We start from the raw sequence: 26,194 nt of genomic DNA, 5'->3' as shown, positions 1-26,194 counted from the left end.
CTTCTGGCCCAGTCTGAGAACAAACCTGACATGATAGGCTCAAGAGGGAGGGGATATGGCGATATATGTATCCATATAGCTTTGTTGTACCGCAGGAACTAATGCAACATTGTAAAGCAATTATACTCCAATAAAGATATTAAAAAAACCTGACATGATAAGGAAGGAGCAAAATATTTTTAAGAGAATGATTTATGAAGAACTAGCAAATCAATTCCTTTTTACTTTCAAAATATAAAAGTAAAAATACTGATCAAAACAGGAAGTTGAACTAGGTGGGACTAAGATTTTGATGTTAATTACAGATAAATTAACAGAGAATGTGAGCCATGGATGATTTATAATATTTGACCCTAGAAGTGTACCAGTGTCACCAGCCACTTGAGAAGAAACTATAATGTTTTGACTATTACGTGTCAAAAATATAGCCATCAGTTAAAATTCCAAAAACTCACTGAATTTATGAAAGTAAGCAATATGTTCTGTTGAAGTAACAAATCATCCAAGGGTATTTTAGGGAAATGAATAGCCTTAAGATTCTATTCTTCTTGTCATATCAAGATATAGTAAATCTGTATTTGTGGAGAGAACTCTGTAAAGAAACAAACTTCTAAATCCAAGTGTATAAAACTCAAACTGTATAACTATTTTGTTACTTCCTCTAGCATAAGATTGGGACACACCTCAAATAAAGCACCACACATAATAATAATAATTATTGCCTGCCAGAAAATGTGCTAAGCAAGTCCTTCATACATATTATTTAACTTAATTCTCAAAGAATCTAATGAAGTAGGTGCTATTATTACCTTCATTTTACTGATGAGAAAACTTAGCCTGAGGGAGGCTAAATGTCTTAAAAATAAGAGCATGCCTAGTATAATCAGTTTAGAGCCATTTAGATATATCCTGATAGCTGGATTAGCCAAGAACCCTATTAAAAATAATATATTTCAAGGAAACTTAGACATTGTAAAATTGCTATTCTATATAAAAATTTCAATAGTCCTTTAGGGTTTGAGGAAATATGATTTAATTATTAAACTATTTAACCTTAGTAATAAAGACCAACCTAATAACGTATAAACTATATTGAAGTTTTCAAGATTAAAATTCTGTGGTTCTTAACATTTCTCTCTTTCAGAGTTATACTTTTTTTTTTTAACATCTTTATTGGGGTATAATTGCTTTACAATGGTGTGTTAGTTCCTGATTTATAACAAAGTGAATCAGTTATACATATACATATGTTCCCATATCTCTTCCCTCTTGCGTCTCCCTCCCTCCCAACCTCCCTATCCCACCCCTCCAGGCGGTCGCAAAGCACCCAGAGTTATACTTTATATGACTTTCTGTATCAGTTGTGAAAGCTTCTTCTGGGCTAAAACACATCACAACAATGAGATTTTTAAAACTGTGATTTGCATTCAAGTATATGTTATTGAATTTTCATACTTCAAAGAATATTCTCATTAACAGATATTTTAGAATAATTTTTCAGGGAGAAAAATTTAACTCAGGGCCCCTAGAATCTGAAATTTTTACTTGTAGGAAAATTTGCACATAAAATTTGTATCTTTTAAAACTAATATGAATAAAAAGGAAAAATCATTAACTCTTCATGCCTACAAGTTACTGACTCTTCCAAGGCTCTGAAAATAGTTGTTTAAAGGAAGAGGTCAAGGTATCTAGGTGATCCTATACGTAATTTTTGTTTAAAAGAATTTAAATTGCCATGTTGATATTTTCTGTTCAGTTTGCAGTATTAAATATATGAAATATATTTCATTTTAAAGTGCAATACATCACATTTTGTCAAGAAAGCAGAACCCTGTGGTCCTTAGAAAGCGGCTACTGAAGAGTGAAGCTGGAGCATTTTTTTCCTTCCAAATTGTTCTCAGCGACCAAGCTTGTTTTAAGATGCTCTTGGCCACCAATTTTGTTTTTTACATGCATTATTGTACAAATCCGGGAAACAAACTCAGACTCTTGACTTTGATCACATTTTCAGCAGTCTTGATGTTTCTGATAATGTACATGCTTCCTGTGTTTGTAGTCTTGTGTAGCATTAGTACAATATTAACCTTTTAAATGAAACTAACAATATCAATCATTGTCCTCTTACAAACACTTTATGGTTTCTGCCTGTTATTTGCTACACCAGTGCTGATGGCTTCCTTTAAAAAAAAAAACTAAAGATAGAGTAGAAAAAATGTAAATCTGATAAGAGTTCAGAAAATTGTAGTCCCAGGTTTGCAATTTCAAGTGGAGAAGAGCGGCAAAATCTGTGATCATAGGGATAAAAGATGAAGCCATGGTCTTATATGGTCATAGATAAGAGAGATGCTTTTGAGAAATGAGCGTGATATCAACCACAAAGACTAAAAAATGCTATGCATGTGTTTCACTAATAAAATGGGCCAAGTCAGGATTTGCCGTAGTTCAATGTTATTATTTGAGGGTGACTGTGTCCTCAACTCCTGTCTAGCCAATTCTGACACCCAACCCGCCCAATGCTCCCGCCACTCTCCTCCACGCCAACTGCCCTCCCTCCCAACACGAACGCGCACACACACCCAGCCCGGCCAGAAGATAAAGCTAAGATGGCAGCGCGGAAAGTACTGGAGCCGCGCTCAGTGTGGCCGGAAAAACAAAAGCAAAGGCCTCTATATATTTCTTCATTCTGCACATTTCTCTGAATAATAAGAGCCCCCTGCCCCCCTGCCCAACACAAGGCATTCTGCAGTAGTGCGCGCAGTATTGGCGGCAGGGGACGCTTGCTTTTGCACATTTCGAGAAATCCACTTCTCCCGTTTGCAGCGGTGGTTCAGGTGACCCTCGCGACTTGCCTTGGGGACCACCCTCCCCTTCAAGTCGCCTGGACAGTGGAATCAAGGGTGAGTCCAAGCGCCCTCTCCTTCCCGGCTTGCGCCCCATGCCCTGCCACCCCACGGAGCCTTCCAAGGTGCCCAGCTGCCAAAGCAGAGGAGTAGCAGTCGCAGTGACCCGGGAGCGCACAGTGCGGAGGCAGGAAGAGGAGGAGGAGGAGAAAAAACGCTGCATTGGCTACAATTTAGAGTAAAGCGGCCGCTACCGCTGCCGTGGAAGGAACCGCTGCCAACCGCAACAGAAACGCCACCCTCGGATACCTAAGTGAGCATGTGTGCGACTCTGCGCACGCCTAGTTGCGCCCCTCAATGACAACGGGTTCCTTAGAAATTTATCCAGCTACCGGGTTTTGTGTGTACCCAGGAGACTCGGGAAGGGGCCTCTCTGGGACTGAAGGGTATCGAAAGGACCAAAGGGGAATTCAGGACTGGGTAAGGGGGGACTTGGGGAGACAAGTGCTCCAGTCAGTGTCCACTAGAAACTCTAAACGGGCAATGACTGCACATGCCACCACCTAAGCCTGAGCTGGAAATGTTTCTCTGTGCCGGCAACATTTATTCATTGACATATTCATTCATTCAACCAGTATCTACTTCCCTCCTGCTTAGGGCAAGAGTCTGTGCTAGGAGTTGGGAACGTGATGGGGGAACAGACACAAGCATCATTCCAGTCCTCATGTTTTGCTTTGTGTGTAACCATCTGTGAAAAGCCGTGTGACAAGGTGGCTGTCCTAGACGCTTGAAGCCCTCCCACAGTCCACAGTCCACAGAAGTATTATTCTGACCATTTTTCAGAGGATGAAACTTGCCCAAAGATATACAAGTATCAGAGTCAGGATCCAAACCCCTCCTCCTTTTGGGGGCCTCTCTGGCTCCTGCAACAGCTACAGCCCTTAGAGCTGCTAAGAGTTCGGGCCTTTAACTCCACCATCCTTTAGCGGCCTCCATACCTGTGTATTGGCTCTCCTCCCGGAGTTGGGGGAGGTGGGAGGGGGAGCGGGGGCGGGGCGGTGTCTCTTCGACACAGGTGTGTAACTGTGCTGAAGCATGAGGATAGGAATTCCGCCCACCAAATACTTACTGGCTATCTACCATACAGGAGGTTCTAGAAAGGGGCTGAGGAAGACACCAAGATAAACAACAAGCTCTGAAGGAGCTTATAAGATAGTTGGGGAAACAAGTTTCCTTGTCTTTAAAAAAGACAACTTTTTAAAATAAAAATGACATCCATTTATTATTCAAAGCCCCAGATAAATGCACTCCTTCAGCACTCTCTCCCCGCAAAAACTAGAATTAGTTTAATTTACTTCCCCACTCCTTGTTTGTACTTCTCTAAACAGTAAACAGGACTTGATTTTTTTTTTTCCCCTAACGCAGGACATTTAAAGAGGCTTAAGAGCCAGTAAGTATATAAAGGATATAGCACTGGGATGATAGGACTTAAAAATGATTTTGCCAGGACTATTGGGCAAACTCTTCAAATTCAGAATGAAAAGGATAAAACTTAATAGGAATCAGGGTGCACTGGCGCATACATTTCCATGGCATTTACTTAGAAGGAGCTGGTAGAATAGCTTGGAACAGGGGACTCAGCAAATATTACATTTTTATGGATAACAGTGATAAGATCTTTGATAGATATGGCATTTTCAGATGTTACACAGTCAGTCACAACTAGTTTCAGGTCATATTCAAGAATTATCTTTAGTAATGTAAGTCATGGAGGAAAAAGATAAGCCATGAAGTGACCACTGTCAAGGTCACCCTAAGACCACTGTCTTAGGGTGAGCGTGGAGTCAAAAAAAAAAAGACTATTTAAGAAAAGTACTGTTGCATTAAGATTTATCGCTGACATAAACGTTACAAACAAGAATTTTGGAATGCCTCTGACTTGTGAATACTCTCATACCTGGGAATTCTACTTTCACAGAAAAAAAAAAAAAAAGAATGCGCTAAATTACTCCCTGTCTTTCGTAAGGAAAAACTATTTTAAACAGACTTAAATCCTAATGATAAAAATTCCAAACTAAGATCGCCAAAGGGACTTCTAATTCGCCGGGGCTCCTCTGCCTAGAATTCTGAGTTCAACCAGCGCCATTCACAGTACATCTTCCGCGGGCAGCACACACTTTGGGGAACGGTAGCAGGAGTGCGTACCGTCAACCTCTGGCGGTGGGCACGGGGGCCTCTATCTTTCAGGTCCCAGTTCTCCCACCTGGAGGGAACCCAGTACCTGAAGCCGACTGGTTGTAGCTGACAGCCTCCCCAGCACTTTCCTTACTCTTCCTCAAGTTGCTAGTAAAACCCGGAGAAGCGGCCTTCTTTCAGATCCGGCCCGACTCTCAGGCCTCACGCCCAGAGGCCTGAGGCAGAGGGAGTGGTAGCGGAGAGGGGGTGGGGAGGGAGCGGGGCCGAAATGACTGAGCATGTGCGAGGAGGGGCGCATGCCCAGTGCGGCCGGCAGCTTCCCCTTGCGGGTGGCTCAGGCGGTGGCAGCGGTGGCGGCGGCGGCGGCGGCGGCGGCGGCGGCAGCAGCAGCGGCAGCAGCAGCGGCGGCGGCACCGCCTCCTCCTCATACTCCCGGGGTGGCGAGGTTAGATGAGCGGCCCCAGTAGTGGTGAGGGCAGCGCGGGGGGGAGGAGGAGAAGAAGGAGGAGGAGGAGGTCTCTGTCTTTGTAGTCTCCCTGCTGCGGAGCGAGAGGCCGCCGCCGGAGCCGTCGTCGTTGGAAAAGGGCTGTGTGTGCGCGCGCGTGTCTGCCTGCCCGTCCCGCGGGGACGAGGCGGCGGCGGCTGCGAGGATGATGATGTGCGCAGCGACAGCCTCTCCCGCCGCCGCCTCTTCGGGGGCCGGCGGGGACGGATTCTTCCCTGCCGCCACCATCTCTTCTTCCCCGGCGCCGGGGGCGCTGTTCATGCCGGTTTCCGAGGGCTCCTTGGCGGCCACGGGGCTGGGGCTCGGGCTGCCGGCCGCGGACTCCCGGGGTCACTACCAGCTGCTGCTGTCAGGCCGGGCCCTGGCCGACCGCTACCGGAGGATTTACACAGCTGCGCTCAGTGACAGGGACCAGGGGGGTAGCAGCGCTGGACACCCGGCCTCCAGGTGCGTCTCCGGGTGCCCTTCGTTGCGCCACATGCTGCATGTGCGCGTGTGTGTGTGTGTGTGTGTGTGTGTGTGTGTGTGTCTGTCTACATACGTACTTACTGAGCTGTCTTTCAGCAAGCGCTTGATGCTAGGTGGTAGAATCACTTATTGAGATAGGAGGGTGCAGTGGCGGCAGTTTCTGTTCTAAGTGTGTGTAACTGTCTTTGTAGGGGCAAGAGAGGGTGGGAGGGGAGCTTGTAATGCTAGAAATGGTGGTGGTGCGGGTCGGTTATGACACGTGTATGTGTATTGTTGAAGAAGGAGGAGGGATGAGCAGAGGGTAATGCACCAAGAGAATTTGCAAGAGCGATGAGGGAAGTGTTGTTCCCAGTGTCTCTGCCGCAATGGTATTTGCACGTATTTCTCATAACCCCTCCCCCCACCCCTTCATGACATTCCATCCTCACCTCTCCGCCTCCCTTAAAAAAAAAATCTGCCTTTCACTGAGGGGGGTGATGGTATCGGTTAAGGATAATGTCATATATATAGGATGAGTTTTAGATAATCAGCCTGTAGGATAAGGCATGGGGTTTCAATTTAAGAGATTTATGCGAAAGGGATGCAGTTGGAGGTTTAGGTGGCTGTGAAAGCTGTCTGATACAAATTTTTAGAGCTGTACTTTGATAAGTGGACCTTTTGGTCCTCTAGAGATGTGGTTGCAGCAGTGCTTGTGTTCTGTTGTTCCATCGGCCATTTCCCTTCATCTTCTGTTCTATTTCCTCTGCCACTTTTCGGCTTTAGAGTGCAGGAGGGTGGTTTATGGGGAAAAGGGGAAACCTGAAGAACTTCAAAATATGACAGCTGGTGTAGTGATCAACTGACACCAACTGGAAAATTTGAGTGGCTCCTAGATCTCTTCCTAGGCTTGGTGCACCTTCAGCTCCCGCGATGTAGGAGATGTTAAACCACTTTCATTTTCTTCAAATGTGGGTGTCTTTTTGCTTAAGGCTCTCCTGTTGTTTTCCTTTCCATGCTCTTACATGCCACATACCTTGAAGGATGGTGACTGACTTGTTTCACCAGCTTACCTTTGGCAGTGGTAATTGGGAGTTGGCTTCATCTTTTTTTTTCTCACACCTTCTTGCAATACATAGGGAAAGCATAGTAAGATTTTGTCAAATAAGTTACAGTTTACTGTATTTATTGAATATGTAGTTTGTTCGGTAATAACCAGATGCCATTTTCTCTCATTGTGAGAGGGGCTAGGCTGTGAGTCAGGTGTTTGTGGTTGACCAGTATGTACTGTGGCTCTTATCCACTGCAGAGAGTTGTAAAGATGGAGCTTTCTTCACACGTTTTCTGGGTAAACCACTCTTCTCGTGTGTATAATTGTTTACAGGATTGGAACTTGAGTAGTTTTATCATGCTGATAAAAATGTGTGTAACTAACTACCCTTTGCTATGTAAACTGAAGGCCACAATGGCACGTCTGTTTCTTGCTGATGCTTTTGAAAATAGCACAAAAATCTCAATAGACAGTTTGCTCTAATGATTAGGTATCATTTGGAGCTGTGAGTCTGTATATTATGGCACCATAGGTACATCTTTACAAACTCCTCTCAAAGAATTTGAATTTATTTTGTATGTTGTTTCCAGACTAATGCAATAATTTGTGACTGGTATGTTCCCTGTTTTAACTCTGTACTACTATACTTGTGTAATAATACAGTTTCTGTGTATTTAGAACTGTATAAACAGTTTTAGACAAAATTAATATAGATTAACCACATATATAAAGTCTATGAATGATTTTTAGTCTTTGGTCAATTTTTGTACAAGCTGTCAATTAAAATTAGTGAAGAATTAATTCAAGTACTGTATTTCAAGAAGTACTAATGGAAACGAGCCTTAAGTTGTGTGATATTGCCTTCTAGTGCTCGTTCAGAACATGATTGTTTATTATACTTCACATTATTTTTTCTAAGTCTTGGCCTGCAGCTATTCTTTATTGAGGGTTTGCTTAAGAATTCAGTCACATTTCTTATTAACTATGAATGGGGAAATTGGAGCTGGGATTTCGGTTCTGAATGAATGATGTAATTATTTGTATGTAATTATTTGTAGTTGAGTTAGAGAAGATGAAATGTTTCAGAGACAGAGAATGGAGCAAGAATAGAGGATGAAATTCTAGTGAGAATCAAGTTTAAAGCTGTGAGAGAAAGGAGACAGTGAAGGAAGCTGAAAAAGGATTTAAAAAATTAAGAGAACTGTGGGACAGTGGCACCTCCGGTCCTAAGAAAGTGGATTGAAAGTCCTCGACAGGGATAAATGTTGAAGAAAGTGAGAACACTTTCCAGGTCGCTGATGACTTTTGAGGAAGTGGTCAAGATTCTGTGGAAGAGAGATGTGGCTGCGGAGTCAATGGGATATTTTGGGGTAATGGGGAGATGGTTGAGGGAAGGATATTTGAGTATGGGAGGGTGGGTGGGAAACATTCAGTAAGTGGAGAAGGAGAAATTAAAGAAGTTAGAGAGGGGCTAAATGATGGTGAGAAGTCTAAGGGAGATCTCGGGGACAGGTTTAACATGACAGTTGGAGAGGTTAGCCACTAAAAAAAACGTTAGGAGCTAGTCATCCTTTAATATAGAAGGGGAGGATAAATCTAAAGACTAGGAGTTTATTAAGAACTGTATCCTATTCGTTTTGGTAATCCCAGTGTCTAGCACAATTTTTGGCATCTGTTCTGTAAATATCCAGTGCCTACTGTGTGCCAGGCACTGTTTTAGGTGCTGAAGCTGTAACAGTGAGCAGGATAGACTAGGTCTCTACTCTGTTTGGAACTTCCACTCCAATGGGGAGAAATAAGCAACTGATCATTTCAGGTAGTGATAAGTAACCATGAAGGGAATGAACCCAGTTGCACGTGATAGATGATTTGTAGTTGGCGGGGGCTGGGGGTGTATTTTAGGTAGGGTGGTCAGGATGGGTCTATTTGTGAGTTGGCATTTAAGTTGAGTCGTAATGATTGGAAGGCAGAACTAGAGGAATGGTGTTCTAGGAAAATCTAGTCTCTGACGCAGAAACAAGGTTGTGTTCAAGGAATGAAAACAAGGCGAGTGAGTTATCAGTCAGTGTTGAATAAATTAATTACTGTGGATTATGTTTTAGGTGTAGGTAGAGAAGTTAAGGGATGGCAGCCTAATGGTGTCAGTGACTTTGATGGCCTTGCAGTGAATGCTTGGATTCTGAAGCTGGACTGGTTTTAGATCCTGGCTTTGCCACTTTTTAGCTGTGTGACCTTGGGTGCATTACATAACTCCTATACCTCAGTTTTTTGCTTAAAAAAATATTTTTGAGATATAATTGGCATATACCATTCTATCAGTTGTAGGTGTACAACATAACCATTCCATATTTTGAGAAATGACTACCACATAAAGTCAAGTTAACATCCATCATCACACATAGTTGAAAGTTTTTTTTTCTTGAGGTGAGAGCTTTTAAGATCTACTCTCTTAGCAACTTTCAAATATACAGTCTAGTATTATTAACTATAGTCACCATGCTGTACATTACATCCCCATGACTTATTTATTTTATAACTGGAAGTTTTTCTTTGTACCTTTCAACTCCCTTTGCCCACTTTGCCCATCTCCCACCCCCTGCGTCTGGCAAACATGAATCTCTCCTCTGTATCTATGAGTTCTGTTTTGTGTTTTTTTTTTAGATTTCACTTATAAGTGAGATCATATGGTATATTTGTCTTTCTCTGTCTGACTTATTTCACTTACCATAATGCCCTCAAGATCCATTCTTGGTGTTGCAAATGGCAAGATTTCCCTCTTTTTTATGGCTGAATAATATCCCATTTATTATATATATCACACCTTCTTTATTCATCCATCAGTGGACATTTAGGTGGCTTCTTGGGTATTGTAAATAATGCTGCAGTGAGCATAGGGGTGCAGATATCTTTTCAAGTTAGTGTTTTCGTTTCCTTTGAGTATATTCTCAGAAGTGAAATTTCTGGATCATATGGTAGTTCTATTTTTAATTTTTTGAAGATCCTCCTTATTGTTTTCCGTAGTGGCTGCATCAATTTACATCCCCACCAACAGTGCATAAGAGTTCCCTTTTCTCCATATCCTTGCCAGTACTTTTTATTTCTTGTCTTTTTGATAATAGTCATTCTAACAGTGTAAAGTGATATTTCATTGTAGTTTTGATTTGCATTTTCCTAGTGATTAGTGATGTTGAGCATCTTTTCATGTACCTGTTGGCCATTCATGTATCTTTTTTTGGAAAAATGTTTATTCAGAGCCTGTTTCCATTTTCTGAATCGGATTGTTTGTGTTCTTTTGTTTGTTTTTTGTTGTTTTTTGATATTGAGGTGTGTGAGTTCTTAATTTTAGATACTGCCTCCTTACCAGTAGTATATGGTTTGCGAGTATTTTCTCCCATTTGGTAGGTTGCCATTTCATTTTTGTTGCTTTCCTTTGCTGTGCAGAAGCTTTTTAGTTTGATGTAGTCCCACTTGTTTTGTTTTGCTTTTCTTTATGCCTCAGTTTTCTTCTATGTAGAATGGGAATAATAATAATGAGGATCGTATTATAGATTGAATGAATCTGTATATGTAAAGTGCTTGGCACATTAAGTGCTAATAAATATTAATTAATGATTTCTGCTGAGAGTGAAGGGGCAGATGGAGTTTGGGGACTTAAAGAGAAGGCAGAGATCATGTCTTATTCTTTTATGTTTTGGTCTCAATGACTGTGTTGAATGTGGGAATAACTATTTCATTTATTCAGTGACTGAATAAATACATTTTTGTAGGAATGAATCAAAGTTGGAACATTTGCTTGAGGAAAGGGATTGTTAGGAAATGAATAAAAGAATGTTTGATCAGTTCTTAGTGGGAATGGTAGTACAGCATTGATTGCATTTGGGAAGAACCATAGCATGGTGGCTAAATCTGCTCTGGAGTCAGACCGTCTTAGTATTTCAGTTCTGCTTTTTTCTGTCTTAAAATGGGTAAGTTAATTAGCATTTCCCTGTCTGTTTCTTTACTTGTATCCTTATAGGGCTATTGAAAGGACATTGTGCCTGAACATTGTTAAGTGCTCATTAAATGTTAGCTGCTGTTGTTGGTGGTCGTCGTATTACTACTACTACTACTACTACTGTTATTATTATTAAAATCACATATTTAAAATTCCAGTCAGCATGATGTTGTAAGCTTTTCCACTCAGAAGAGAAATGAAAAAAACTGCTAGTTGATTCAAGGTTGAAGTGTGCCTGGAGGTCTAAGAAAAAAAGAAAGTGAAGGTTTTTGGTGACAAAGATTGAACATATGGTAAAAAGGAAAGTGATGCCAGGAGGGAACTGATAGACTGGGAGATAAAGACAGTCAGGGTATCTGGGCTGAAGTGGTAGAAGAACAGCGTTAGTGGAAACAATAGAGGGGACTGTGGTTAAAATGGGAAGTGGCTTTTCTTCTCCAAGCTAAACCCACTTACTTCCTTCAGCTTCTTTATCTCTTTCTTGTTAGAAATGCTATTTGAGCCCATCCTTCAGGTGCATGGAATTTCGGTTAGAAGAGGTTAATCCATCAAAGATTCCGGGATTAATACTTGGTGCTAACCATTGGCATTATAAAGATTTGTAAGACAGTTTCTAGTTGAGTTTATTGTCTGGATGGGTGTGAAAGGTACAAAGGCAGGTACTTACAAAAGTGTTAAATGAAATGACTAAGAAAGCATAGCCTATTGTGACCAAGGGATGGCATTCTGAGCTGGTACAAAAGCATCAGCAAGAGGTGAGAAAGCACAGTTTGTGTGTAGGTAATGGTAAGAATTCTGTTAGAGCTAGAATGTAGGTGTTATGAGGGAGAACAATGGGAATTCATTCTGGAAGTGGAGGCTTTGGTCAGAGGGTATGGCAGCTTGAACTGCTGGGTAAGAGTTAGATTTTATTCAGGAGACACTGACAGTTTTGAGCTATGAAGAGACATTATTGTAGGAGTGTTTTAGTAAGTGATATAGGATCGAATCAGTATATTTGTGGATAGGTAGTAATTTGCTTCATATAGCTGTTACATCTATGGAATCCTATATAAACACATTTTAAGGCAAAAATTGCTCTGTTGGCATATTAGCAGGTAGAAATACGAAATGAATTCATTTCCTAGATCAAAATAAAAGAAGATCTTGCCTTTGGGCTTAAAAAGAAAATAAAAATGTTAATTTAAAAATAGTTTTGCATTTTAAGGTATTTATTTTAAAAAATCGTCAGAATAGTCTCACTTTTTCATTCAAGAATAGATTAAATATTCAGGTTTTGGGGGGAGGGGACAGGTTAATCAAGGTTTAATTTACATATAATAAAATTCACCCTTTTTAAGTGTCCATTTGAAGAGTCTCCGAACCATCACAGTCAAGTATAGAATATTTCCATCATTCTAAAAAGTTTCTTTAGTTAACGCCCTTTTCCTACCCCTAGCCACTGGCCACCACAGACCAGTTTTCTGTCACTAATATTTTACCTTTTCTAGAATGTCTTATAAAACTAGCTCCTTAAGGACAGGACCCCAGATACTGTTCCCCTTTATGTCATCTATCCCCATATTTCCTATAAATGGAAGTTAGGCTTTAAAACTTCAATAGGTTTCTGTTAAACATTTTTTGGCAAGAATATTTTGCATATAATGCTGACTACTGCACATTGCATCCCATCCAGAGGTTTTCAGGTTGTCTCATTGTTTAATAATGCTCAGTCTAGTTACTTGAATTACTTGGATGAGATGGTACCCACTAGGTCTCTTTTCTGTAAATGTATGCTTCTTCCATTTGCATTAGGCAGGTAATCATGGGTAATAACTTTGGCACACTGTGAATATCTTCCACCTAACGGTTTTAGCATCTTTTGATAATCCTTGACTGAGTCAATAATTTCATTAGGGGCTTCAAAATGATGATTTTTATATTTCGTTAAAATAGAATTTAGTAGCTGATGCTCTTCTGCAAAGAAGAGTTTTCCCTTATCAACTGGTGGTAAACTTAGTTCCTCCTAAGAAAGCAGGGTAAATGATTCATTTTCTCCCCTCATTAGCCCGTTTGGTATAATAGTCTAGCAGTGGTGTGGTGGTTTCTCTAGTTCATCACCCATGTCCCTCCGTTCAGTTACAAGTTCCCCCAGCCATTGAGAATATTAGCAGCTAAAACTGATTGCAACTGAGTCTCTCCAGGCATTGCTGTGAGCCAACAGACCTGCTTTCCTCAAAGTCTTGCGTTTTCTTCAGGATCAGCCTGCATCCAATGCCTATTCTGTGTGGGGGTGTGAATGCCTGGCCCTTTTGCCTTAAGGTAGGACAACTTTGAAGATCCATCACAACTCCAGAGCTCCCCATGGATTGGCTGAGGCCTTCCTGTGACTGCATTTCAATTCAACTCCTTCCTCTGTTTAGTCTCACTTCCTTTACTCTCCCACAGGCGTTGATTTGGAGGGCATTCCCCAGTACTTCGGTTGTGCAGATCTTCATTTCAGAGTCTTTTTTCTTCCAAGACAGTTGTGGTATCAGCAGTGGTCTGAGGAAGTAGTCTTCAAAATTGAATTTTGGAGCTAGATTATCTGCTGGCTGGCTAGCAGTAAGAACCCCGCTACTGGTGTAGATGGAGCACTGATACTGATAACCCTTTGCATGCACTGTAGCTGTGCACCTGTTGAAACTTTCAGTGGTGGCAAATTGGAATGGCATTCCTGTAGAAGAGAAAGTATTTGTGGGTACAGTGTCTTAGGCTTTTGAGACATTTAGGGAAGTTATTAATTATACGGACGGTGTAGTCAGATGGCTATTTGGTGAGTGACATAGATTGGAGAAAGACAATGAAAGGCTGAAGGTAATTGGGGGCAAAATGAGAAAGTTGGGTAATTTCTTTCTTCGGTATCATGTAAAGAAACTCATCTTCTGCAGTAGGAGGAAAGAAAAAGCTAAGGATTAGGCCCAAGATTTAATTTCAAGGGTAGCAGAGCTCCAGGGCAGGTTGATTTCTCAGCAAGTCTGCTAAGCCAGCGTGTCTGTCCTCTGGTTAGGAAGGAATGAGACCCTGGCTTTTAAGATGGGACGTCTGAGTTGATGCACTGGAAAACCTTGAAACCCCAAATTCCTCTGAACCCTCTGAGCCTACAGAAGTGACCTTCTTTTCCTGGCTAGAGGGTAGTTACTTGAAGATTATGCTGCCCCTGCTACCCCCATCTATTCTCCTCTCCCCTGCTGTCTATCACCAAACCAATAACTAACTAGAGTTAAGTCACAACAAAGCCTACTGAGACGTGCTGGGTCTGCTGAGGGAGGAGAGAGACTGCGGTGCCGATATACACACACATGTGTGCACACACAGATTGATTCCCAGACTGCACTGAGGCACCCCCAAACACCCCAGCAGACACACAAGAATACCATGGGATATTTCAGAATTTTAAAGGAAACACAGAAATGTCTGTCACAAACTACTAACTTGAGGTAGTTCACGGTTTCTACATTAGATCCTGTTGCACTCCTTTTGATGATGTCATATCTTTTTTTTTTTTGCGGTACGTGGGCCTCTCACTGTTGTGGCCTCTCCCATTGCGGAGCACAGGCTCTGGACGCGCAGGCTCAGCGGCCATGGCGCACGGGCCCAGCCACTCTGCGGCATGTGGGATTTTCCCGGACCGGGTCACGAACCCGTGTCCCCTGCATCGGCAGGTGGACTCTCAACCACTGTGCCACCAGGGAAGCCCATGATGATGTCATATCTTTTTAAAGTTGAATTTTTGGTTGTTGCTGTGATACAACAAAGCACTGCACAGAAATCAGTGTGGAAGAGAAGAGGAGGGTGACATGTTTAATCTGCACAAGTTTGAGAAGTTGTGCAGTACTCAGAATGTGCAGTGTCCTATTATTAAGTAATTGTGGTTATTTAAGGTGAGATAGAAATTTTTTTTATGTGTATTAATTTTTCAAATGGCTACTAAGTTGTTAGAATGTAAATTCTTATTAATTATTTGGATCTCATTACATAATAAGCTCTACTGTTAGGTTATTCCATTTGACCTACAAGGGTTATGGAAAAATTACTGATGATGGCTATGCAAGGGCCCAGTAATGGATTTATGTTCATCAGTGCTGATCTAGCAACTGAACTGGTGAATGTCCGGCCTGACAATAGCAGAGACTAACTTTCCTTCAAGGATACCCACCAGTCCTTGTGCCTTGGAAAGGACCGTGATTCATTTTGACTGGATTTGATGCATATTCTGTGTTATGAGTTTCCCTTTGCAACTTGCCGGGGCTCAGTCAGTGCCCATATTTGAGGCTTACAGAGTGATCCATCAGCACAGGGTGCCACATAACATCATTTCAGAGTAAGGGATCCACTTCCACAGTCTTTTTTTTTTTTTTTGCGGTACGCGGGCCTCTCACTGTCGTGGCCTCTCCCGTTGCGGAGCACAGGCTCCGGACGCGCAGTCTCAGCAGCCATGGCTCACAGGCCCAGCCGCTCCGCGGCATGTGGGATCCTCCCGGACCGGGACACGAACCCGTGTCCCCTGCATCGGCAGGCGGACTCTCAACCACTGCGCCACCAGGGAAGCCCCCATAAGACAGTCTTTTGATGGCACAACTGATGATGAGCGTAAGGTCCTATCCTTCAGTGTTCCTAGTAGGAAGAACACATGGAAATTGGGATGCCTCCACTTAGCATCACTGTCAGTGATCCACTGGGAACTTTATGCTTCCCATCTCTGTAGCTCTGAGCACTGGGGGTTAAAAGGTCCTGGTTCTCCGAAGGGAAACATTTTCAACAGAGACACTGTAAGAGTCCTGTTATACTTTAAGACACTGCTACCGGTGGGATTTGGTGCTTCTTTTCCAGGATAAGGAGTCACCATTTTGACAGGACTAATGTACCTGATCATCTGAAGGAGGCTGCCGTTATGCAATGGAGCATGGAGTTTGGCACACAGGTGATCTGCTGGGTGTCTATTGGTACTTTCTTTTCCAACTTGAATGGTAAATGGACATGAGAAAGGCCTGATGGCCACCTCACAGGATCAGCCAACTGGACCAGGAAATTCTAGCCAAAGATGAAGGGAATCCAGAATGACTAGCAGAGAAGAGGTTGTGACTATAAATTTTGGCCTTGAAACCATCTGAAACCAGTGGTGGAGGCTGTAGTTTGTCCTACTTTACTTCCTCTGGAAAGTTTCTCCAGGAAATGAGACTAACCAGAATTCTGCAGGAACATTGTCCAGAATTTATTTGAAGCAAGTGAATGCTAGTAGTATAATAGGTGACCAGTAGTGAATGCTGTGGATTAATTTTAACTGTTTTATAGATTCTCTGGGATGTTCTGTAAAATCATATCATCATTCTTTCTGATCTCCAGATACCCCTGTGCTCCCCCAACCTTTATTCCAATGACAAGAACCTTTCTACTTCTGTTCAGTGTTGAATAGAAGTGGTGAAAGTTGCATCCTTCCTTGTTCCTAATGTGAGGGAGAAACAATGACAAAGTAGTCTCTTTGTCTTTCACTATTAGCTGTAGATATTTTGATGGCCTTTGCCAATTTGAGGAAGTTCTTTACTGTTCCTATTTTGCTTATGGTTTTTATCATAAATGTGTATTGAATTTTGTCAAATGCTTTTTCTGCATTTATCAATATGATCATATATTAAGAGAATAAAAGGAAAAATTAAATTAATTAATTTTGAATGGTAAGTCAACCTTGCATTCCTGGGATAAAACCTCATATGTGATGTATTGTTGACTTTGATTTGCTTTTATTTGTTAAGAATTTTGGGGTTTATATTCACGAAGGACATTGGTCTATAATCTTTTTTTTGGTAATGTCTTTGTCAGGTTTTGGTATTATAGTTATCCTTGTTTCAGAAAACCAGTTGTTTAGTAATCTTGTCTGTATTTTTAAAAAGTTTGCATGAGATTGGTCTTATTTCTTCTTGAATATTTGACAGAACTCACTAGGGGTACCATCTGGTCCTAGAATTTTCTTTGGGGGAGGCTTTTGACAGATTCATTTTCTTTAATAGATACAGAGATATTCAGATTTTTTGGTTATTTCTCATGTGAATTTCAGTAACTTTTTTTTTTTTTGAGAAATTTGTCCTTTCATTTAAATTGTTGAAATTTTTGGCATAAAGTTGTTCATAGCATTCTTTTTATTATCCTCTAATGTCTGTGGGGGTCTGTGGGGATAATTCTTTTTTCATTCTTCATGTTTGTGTTTTCTCTTTTTTCCTTGATTAGCTAGAAGTTTGTCATTTTTGTTTATAAGTTCAAAGAATCAACTTTTGGCATTATTGATTTTCTCTAATATTGGTTTATTTTCTATTTCATTGACTTTCCTCTTATTATAATTTACTTCTTTTTTACTTTGCTCTGTTTTTTCTTTTTTAGTTTTTTAAGATGGAATCTTAGGTCATTGATTTTAGATTTTTCTTGTCTTCTAATATAGGTATTTAAAGTGATGGATTTTCATCTAAGCACTTCTTTAGTTGCATCCCACAAATTTTTATATTCAGTATATTCTTTGTCATTTAGCTTAAAATATTTTCTAATTTTCTTTGTAATTTCATCTTTGATTCATGCCTTGCTTAGAATTATTTTATTTAACCCTCATATATTTGATTTTTTAATGTATATTATTATTACTTTCCAATGGACGTTTTATATAATTTCAGTCTTTTAAAATTTATTGAGATACACACTATCTCCCAGGATATGGTCTACCTTCGTGATTAGACCACGTGCACTTGAAAAGAATATGTGTTCTGCCATTTTTGCATGTAGAGTTCTATTAATGTCATGTAGTTAAAGTTGGTTGATAGTGTTGTTTGGCTCTTTTATGTCTACACTCATTTTTTGTCTAGTTCTATCAGTTGCTGAAAAGGGGTATTAAAAATATCCCATTGTAACTGTGGATTTGTCTTTGTCCCTGTAATTTTGTCAGTTTTAGCTTCATATATTTGGGGCTTTGCTATTATGTACATGTATTTGTATAACTGTTAAAACCTCCTGATAAATTATTCTTTTATTTCATTATGATACATGTTTCTTTATCTCCAGTAAGACTCTTTGTCTTGAAATTACTTTATCTGATATTAAAATAGCCTGTTCAGATTTCTTAGGCTTACTGTTTGCCTGGTGAATTTATTTCTGTCCATTTACTTTTGATCTATCTATGTTTTTTTTTTTTTTTTTTTTTGCTATACGCGGGCCTCTCACTGTTGTGGTCTCTCCCATTGCGGAGCACAGGCTCCGGATGCGCAGGCTCAGCGGCCATAGCTCACGGGCCCAGCTGCTCCGCAGCATGTGGGATCTTCCCGGACCGGGGCACGAACCCGTGTCCCCTGCATTGGCAGGGGGACTCTCAGCCACTGCGCCACCAAGGAAGCCCTATCTATGTTTTTATATTTAAAGTTTCTCTCCTTTGGGTAGTACACATAGGATTTTGCTTTTTTTTTTTTTTTTAATCCATTCTGTCAATCTTTGCCTTTTATTTGGAGAGTTTAGACCATTAATATTTAATGTGATTAATTATTGATATGGTTGACTTTAGGTCTACCATTTTATTGTCTTCTCTTTCCCTCTTTGTTCTTCATTCCTCTTTTACTCCTTTTCTACCTTCTCTTAGATTATTCTTTAGTATTCCATTTTAATGTAGCTATTGGACTTTTTGGCTCTATCTTTTTGTATTAATTTTTAATGCCCTAGGGATTACAATATAGATAACCTACCCTTTCACAACCTACTTAGAGTTACTATTGTACTGCTTCACTTAAAATAGAGAAACCTTACAAACATACAGATGATTTTTTTTCCCCTCTGCTACATCCCACTCCCTCTTTTATGTTACAGCTCTTATGTATGTTATGGCTGCACACTTTGAAAACCTCACTATGCAGTATTATAATTTTTGCTGTCAACAGTCATACATATTTTAAAGAAATTAAAGGAAAAAAGTATTTTATGTTTACCTATATATTTATTATTTCTGTTACTCTTCCTTCATTCCTGAAGATGCTACATTTCCTTTCAGCTTAAAGGACTTACTTTAGCATTTCTTATAAACTAGTCTACTGGGGATAAACTCTCTTTTTTTCCCTTCCTCTGAGAATGTCTTTATTTTGCTTTTATTTTTAAAGGATGTTTTAGGGGAACATAGACTTCTGAGTAAAAGCTTATTTCCTTTTAGCATTTTCATGATGTTGTTCCACTGTCTTTTCACCATTATGATTTCTGATGACAAACCTTTGGTAATTCAAATTTTATTTCCCTTTATGTAATATGTCATTTTTCTTTATCTGCTTTCAAGAATTTTTTTGTTTTTGTTCTTCAGCAGTTAGATTTGTTGTATCTAGTCTTTATTTTCTTTGAGTTTCTCCTCTTTGGAAAATGCTCAGCTTCTTGAATCTATAAATTTGTCTTTTACCAAATTTGGGATGCTTTCTGCCATTGTTTCTTAAAATATTCTGCTCTAGTTTCTGTCTTTTTCCCTGCTAAGATTCCAAACAAAACTTTTGAGATTGTCCCACAAGTCTCTGACTATTTTTTCTATTGTCAATTTGTTTCCTCTTTGTTCTTCAGATTGCATAATTTTTATTGATCCATTTTCAAGTTCACAGACTCTTTTCTCTCTCATCTTCATTCATTTATTGAGCTGATCCAGGTGAATTTTATTTCACATACTGCATTGTTCAGTTTTTAAATTTACATTTGGCTCATTTTTTAAATAATTTCTCTTTGTCTTCTGAGAATTTTTTCCTGTTCAGTTCAACTGTGTTTGCCTTTACTTCATGGAGCATATTTATAATAGTTGCTTTAAAGGTACTGTTGGATAATTATAACATGTGGATCATTCCAGGGTTGGCATCTGTTAATTGTTTCTTCCCTTGAAATTTATCACATTTTCTTTTTGCATTGCGAACATTTTGGATTGTATCTTGCACATTATGAGTGTTTGTTTTGAAAACTCTGGGTCTTACCATAATTCTCTGGAGTGTTGATCTTTGTTTCTTTTAGCCGACTCTCAACCCGTTTAGCTTCAGATTGCAAATTTGGTCTTGCCTTTTGTGGGTGGTGGTTTTTAATTCTCAGAGACTTTGCTATGTTGGTATGGGTTTGTCTCATACCTGTGCAGCTCCAGAGCAAGCCTAAGACTTACGTGGGCTTATAGGCAGGATAAGAGAATCCCTTTCTCCAATCTTTCTCCCTTCCAGGATTTTCTCCACATTCTCCAGCATGCAGGAGCCCCTTTCCCCAATTCCTGTGGCCAGAAAGATAGGGTTTCTCTTGGAGTTTTAACTTCTGTGTTGCTGCTCTCTGTATGCAGTGATTGCTTCCTGGCCTTAGAGCAAAGCTGTTAGAGAAAGGAGAAGAAAATAGCCGAGCCGGGAAGCTCACTATCCTGTGGGTCATTTTTCCAAGTTTGACTCCCCTCCACAATATGCTTTTGTTTCCTTTTCAGAGTCCTCAAATAATTTTTTTCTTTCTTTCTTTCTTTTTTTTTTTTTTTTTTGTATTTTGCCCAAAGTTTATAGTTGTAAACAGTGTGAAAGGTAGACTGTATTTGGTTTATGCCACCATACTGGAATCAAAATTCCTTCTCTGGTTGCTTTTAAGATTTTTCTCTTTATTTTTGAGTTTTAGCAATTTGACCATGCTCTTCCTAAATATGTTTTTTCTTAGTGTGTGTTTATCATGTGTTTAGTGTTCATTGAACTCCTTAGATATGTGTGATATAATTTTTGTTTAATTTCACACATTATGCCTTTACTTCCTCCAATATTATTTCAAACCTAGTTTCTCGCATTTCCTTCTGGGAATCCACTTATACACACATGAGGCTACTTGATGTTGTCCCATGTTTGAAGGGTCAGCAAACTTGTTCTGTAACGGGCCAGATAGTAAATACTTTATGCTTTGCAGGCTTTCTAGTCTCCCTTGCAATTATTGCAACTCTGTTGTTACAGCTTGAAAGCAGCCATAGGTAATATTTAAACAAATGAGCATGACTGTGTTCTAGTATAATTGTATTACAAAAATAGGTGGCAGGCTAGATTTGGACTGGAGGCCATAGTTTGCTGACTCCTGAGGTGTAGACAGTAATAGTTGCTGGAGCTATGTTGTGAATATAGAGGTAAAATCAAAGAAGTGTAAAACACAGATATTGGCAATAACTAAAATGTGGGTGAACTGGACAAATTAGAATAAGGGTGTAGAAGAGACTGAAAGATATGTTAGGACTGGATTACTATGTTCCTGAATTGCTTTATTTGAGGACAGAAGTGATAGAGTTAAACTCTCAATTTATAAAAATGTCTATAGCAGTGCTATAAGGGATGAAAAGACATAGATCCCCAAAGCAGGGGTTCCTTTAAAGAAGCAATTGTAGTAGTTCTGACAAGTGATAATAAAACCTGAGAGAAGGCAATGGGAATAGATGAAATAGAACAGATCTGAGAGACATTTTGGTGTTAGAAAGATGATGAAAGAATGACAGGTATAGCAAGTGACTAGATGTCAAATACAGAAATAATAATGCCTTTCCTCTAGGTTTTAAGGGAGGGAGGAAGAACTAGTTTCTCAGGAGGCCATTTTTGACACCTTTCTCTCTACATTTTCTTTGTGGGTTACTTCAGTCAGTCCTCTGGTTTCAGTAATTACCTAATTGTTTTGGACTTCTTGGTCTGTGGTTTGTAGCTAAAACCTTTCTCTTGGTCTCTAGACCTGTATTTTGAAAAGTCTCCTGCTAGGAGTCTCTCAATCCTGTCTCAAATATATTATGTACAGTATATTCAGCGGCTCCTCATGAGCATACTGTCACTTACATACTGACTCTTTTCCTATAGGTCAGCTAAACAGAAGTCTGAGACATCATCTTGAAGTTGGCATTAAGAGATGATAATGACCTAACACTCACTCACCCCCACCTCCTTTTTTCAGAAGGCTGAGAAAGTCACATTCAGTGGGAAAGTGAATTGAGGTTAGACGGAGAAGGGAGTACAGCATTTAGAAATTAGTGTTTAGAGGGAAAGAAGGAAGATGGTAGCTTGAGGAAGGGGACAAAGAATTAATCTGTCTTTTGGATAAGAGACACTGTAGCAGATGTTCTTTTGGATAAGAGACACTGTAGCAGATGTTCTTAGTGTCTTAGCCATATTTCTTTGGCTTTCATCTCGATATTGTCTACTTACATTTATGAATTTCTGCCTGAGAACTTTCTTACTGGCCATAGAGACATGCTTGGCCTGTGTGCAGGGCAAGCCAGAAATGCCAGGGAGTTAATGCTGTCAGAAAGGCTTTCAGCCACTGATGGATGGGGATGTGGTGGATAAATACCTCGTTTTCACATCTCTTCTTTGGGATAACTGAGCTGTGTTCTATACCATCCATTAGAGTTCTCCAGTAGGATCACACTCTGGTTGCCCATCAGGGTAACTGGCTTAATAATACACTCTTTCTTGACTGCCTTCCCTTCCCTATTTCACTTCTGATTTCCCCTATCAGTGTTTTTCCTGGATCACCTCTCAAACAACTACTTGTTCTTGTATCCTTAAATCATGTCTGCTTTTGGGGAAACCCAAACCACAGTAGACACTTTAGCATGGTAATAAAAAGAAATAAAATTTGTTTAGCACTTATTAATAGTAAGCATAACTGTAAGTGCCTCATAATCTAATGGGATACGTCCTATTTTACAGATGAGACGACTGAGGCACAGAGCAGTTGATTAACCTTCCCAAGATCACAGAGCTAATAAATGACAGAGCCTGCATTTGAACCTATGCTGTATGTCTCTAAATTCTGTCCTCGTAAGCTGGTAGGCTAAGGGAGAAGAGCAGGAATAATGAGCGAAAAAGAGAGAGTGAGGACAATTAATGGAGTAAGGCCCTCATGGAGATTATTTTGAGGTGGGTGAAAGGAAGGTAAAAGAAGTAGTACATTCTAAGTGACGTCCCTTGCAACAGTTAAGTAGAGGGTTAGATTATGTGCTCTGAGCTAAATGGGTAGTGGTGGGATTTTGAAGTGGCTTGAAAGGTGGTAGATTTTCATGGTGGATGTACCTTTATTGTCAGAGAACATAACTGGCTCTAGACCAGCATTCTGATGATGCTTGTGAACTCCCAGTAGCTATTATTAAGGTTGTTATAGCTTATTGAAAACAATGTAAGTTACCAATATAGAAATGAATATAAATTATGAACAGATAACTCTCATGAGAAGTAATATATATGCTAAAGATTTAAGCGACAGGAAAAGGAAGAAAAAGGAGCTAATGAAGACTGAGAAAGAATCATCATCAAGGGAGATGGAACACTAAAATAGAGGTTCTTCTAGAAGCTGAGGGTGGGGAGTATTTAAAGAAGTAGACTGTTTGATAGTACTCTTATGTAGAAGAATCTAAAGGATGAAGACTGAAGGTAAGGAATTCAGTAGGCAACAAGAAAGTTTGTGATGTTGAGAAGTCTCATACACTTGTAGGAGCTTGATGGTAGGGAATTGAAAAAGTTTGAGACAGTTGTTCCTCAAGAAGTTTAGTGATGAAGAGGGCAGAGGGATAGAGAATCATTTAAACTATTTTTTTAAATTGGAGGAGGCCAGTGGGCCTCTAGGGTTAGAAGCCATAGAAGACAGAGATTAAAGAGTGAACAAAGAAAGGGTGTAAGTGGTTGAGCAAAATCCCAAGGATGGTGAATGAGTTGGGGTCCAGTGTATGGTAGGAAGGGTATACTTGGGTACGGTAAGTGCTGTCTCTTTTGGGATGGAGGGACTTGAAGGAGGAGATTTAAGTTTTGGAAGAGGTCTCAGGGGCATATTTTCACCCTTTTTATCTTTCTCTCTGAATTCTAGTAATTTTTTCTGATCTCTTCAAATTCTCTCTTCACCGTGTCTAATGCTGTAAAGTCACCTACTGAGTCTTTAGTTGCAGTTATAGTTTTCATGTCTAGAAGTGGGATTTGATTCTTTTTCAGATGTGCTATATTCCCCATACCCTGCAGATATTTTAAAGCTAGTCTTTTTTTTTTTTTTTTTTTTCTGTAAAGTTGGTAAGCATAGTTGTGTCCGAAGCTTTTATCTGGAGTCTGTTTGTCCTTCTGTTTTCTTTTTCTGCTAGTTCTCACTCATGGTGCCTTATATCTTTGTGTGCCTGGTTGTTTGACTGCTAACTCTCATTACCCTTCTGGTGGCTCTCTTAGTCCTAGGATAAGTGGACTGTCTTCAGAAAGTTTTATAGTTGCTCCATGGCTTGAGTTTTGCTTGGCCACCTAGGCTCTGTGTACCTAGATTATAAATCTGCATGAAGCATGGTCTAATAAAGTCATAACTTTTCAGAGTCTTTTCCTCCCCTCACTCTCTACTCCCAGTCTCTCCCCCACTCTCTTTTTCTTATGCTGCTCTGCCCACTGCCAAGGTAACTTTATTTATAGTCCTTACCACTCCCACACCCTCCCATTCCTATCCCCAACCTAAAGACTTCCAAATAAAATGAAGGGACTGAAGATATATAGGAAATTGTTTGCCTCTCTCTCCTAGATCAACTTGAACTGTTAAAATTTCTGTTCTTATTACTAATTACCAGCCTAGGTTAAGTAAATAAAAGTTTTCTACTTAGTAATCAGACTACTATCCCTCCCTAATTTATTCAGTGTTGCATGAACACAGTGAGTATCATTACATTAATTACACAGGAGAAATGTCTGGCTTCTATAGAAAAACTTCAGTTTACATATGGTGTTTTATAAATTAGTTGATTTTTTAAAATTGGTCTTCTATTTACTGACCTTGATAATTTATTTATTAATTCTTTATTTGTGGATTATTTTGCATTTCCTATAAACATGGTTATGTTGTCTACAAATAAAAATGCTTTACTTTTTCCTTTTCAACCATTATGACTTTTATTTCTTTTGCTTGACTTACTGACTTCCTGTGCAGTATTAAATAGAAATGGTGACAATGTAAGTTCTTGTGTTTTTTCCCATTCTTAGTGGAAGTATTTAATTTTTCATCATCGAGTATAATTAAGTATAATGTTAGCTGTAGGGTTTTTGTTGATAATTAGATTAAGTAGCTTCCCTTCTTTTCCTACTTAATGAGGCATTTCATCACAAATGATTGTTGAGTTTTATAAAATGACATTTCTGCTTCTGTTGAAATAATAATATTTTTCTGCTTATTCCTCTTATTCAGAATAAGGGGAAACATTTAAAAAATAAATTTTGCATTTTATTTATTATCCTTTTTATATGTTGATGGACACTGAAATTATTTTTAGGTCAATGGCTTTTTTTCCTCATAATTTTTGTATTGAGATATGAAATTCACATACCATAAAATAGACCTTTTCAAAGTATATCATTCAATTATTTTTAATATATTCACAACTTTGTGCAACCAGAACATTTTTATTCACTCCCCAAATAAATCCCATATCCTCTTGTAGTCGCTCTTCGTCTCCTTTCCGTCAGCCCCTAGCAACCAGTAATCAGCTTCCTGTTTCTATGGATTTGCGTATCTGGATATTTATATAAATGGAATCATACCATCTGTGATCTTTTGTGGACTTTGCTTCTTTCGCTTAGCATAATGTTTTCAAGGTTTATCCATATCGTAGCATGTGTCTACTGCATTCTTTTTTATGGCTGAATAATATTCTATTATATGGATGTGCCACACATTGTTTAATCCATTCATCAGTTCATGAACATTTCAGTTGTTTCTACTTTTTGCCTATGTAGTATTTTTGTTTCTAGTTCATCGGAGATACTGGCCTGAAATTTTCTTATTTTGAAATATCCTTTTCAGACTTCGGTATCAGAATTATGCTAACCTCACAAAATGAGTTGGGAAATGTTTCTTCTTTTTATAGTCTCTGGAAGAGTTAGTCTAAGACTGATATTGTTTGAAAGACTGTACCAGTGAATTCTTTTAAGTGTTTGAAGGAATTCTCTGGTAAAGCCATCTGAGTCTAGAGGTTTTTTTTTTTTTTGTGGGAAGGTTTTGACTAGGGATTCAATTTCTTTAACAGATATGACTACTCAGATACTGTGTTTTTTCCTTGTTTAGTGTCAAGAAGTTATATTTTTACAAGGAATTTGTCCTTTTATTTAAGTTGTGAAATTTATGGGCAGTGTCTGTAATTATGTCCCCTTTCTAATTTATTT

The 26,194-nt window shown here is 39.5% G+C and overlaps 1 protein-coding gene across 7 annotated transcripts in view; it reads left to right on the top strand.

Annotated features, from left to right (window-relative positions):
* The first annotated feature begins 5,397 nt into the window (after positions 1-5,397).
* MYCBP2 (MYC binding protein 2) overlaps positions 5,398-26,194 on the top strand; it is a 273,166-nt gene continuing 252,369 nt past the window's right edge. For all 7 annotated transcript variants that reach the window (XM_082859416.1, XM_082859420.1, XM_082859419.1 and 4 more), the window contains exon 1: positions 5,398-5,988. In XM_082859416.1, the coding sequence (XP_082715542.1) occupies positions 5,687-5,988 (302 nt within the window). In that variant the 5' untranslated portion in view covers positions 5,398-5,686. The remainder of the gene's footprint in view (positions 5,989-26,194) is intronic.

The sequence above is a fragment of the Leucopleurus acutus genome (genome assembly GCF_964270905.1).
Source record: "Leucopleurus acutus genome assembly, chromosome: 18".
Classification (NCBI taxonomy): domain Eukaryota; kingdom Metazoa; phylum Chordata; class Mammalia; order Artiodactyla; family Delphinidae; genus Leucopleurus; species Leucopleurus acutus.
Note: the sequence above shows the minus strand (reverse complement) of the source record. Positions and strands in the feature narration are given on the sequence as shown.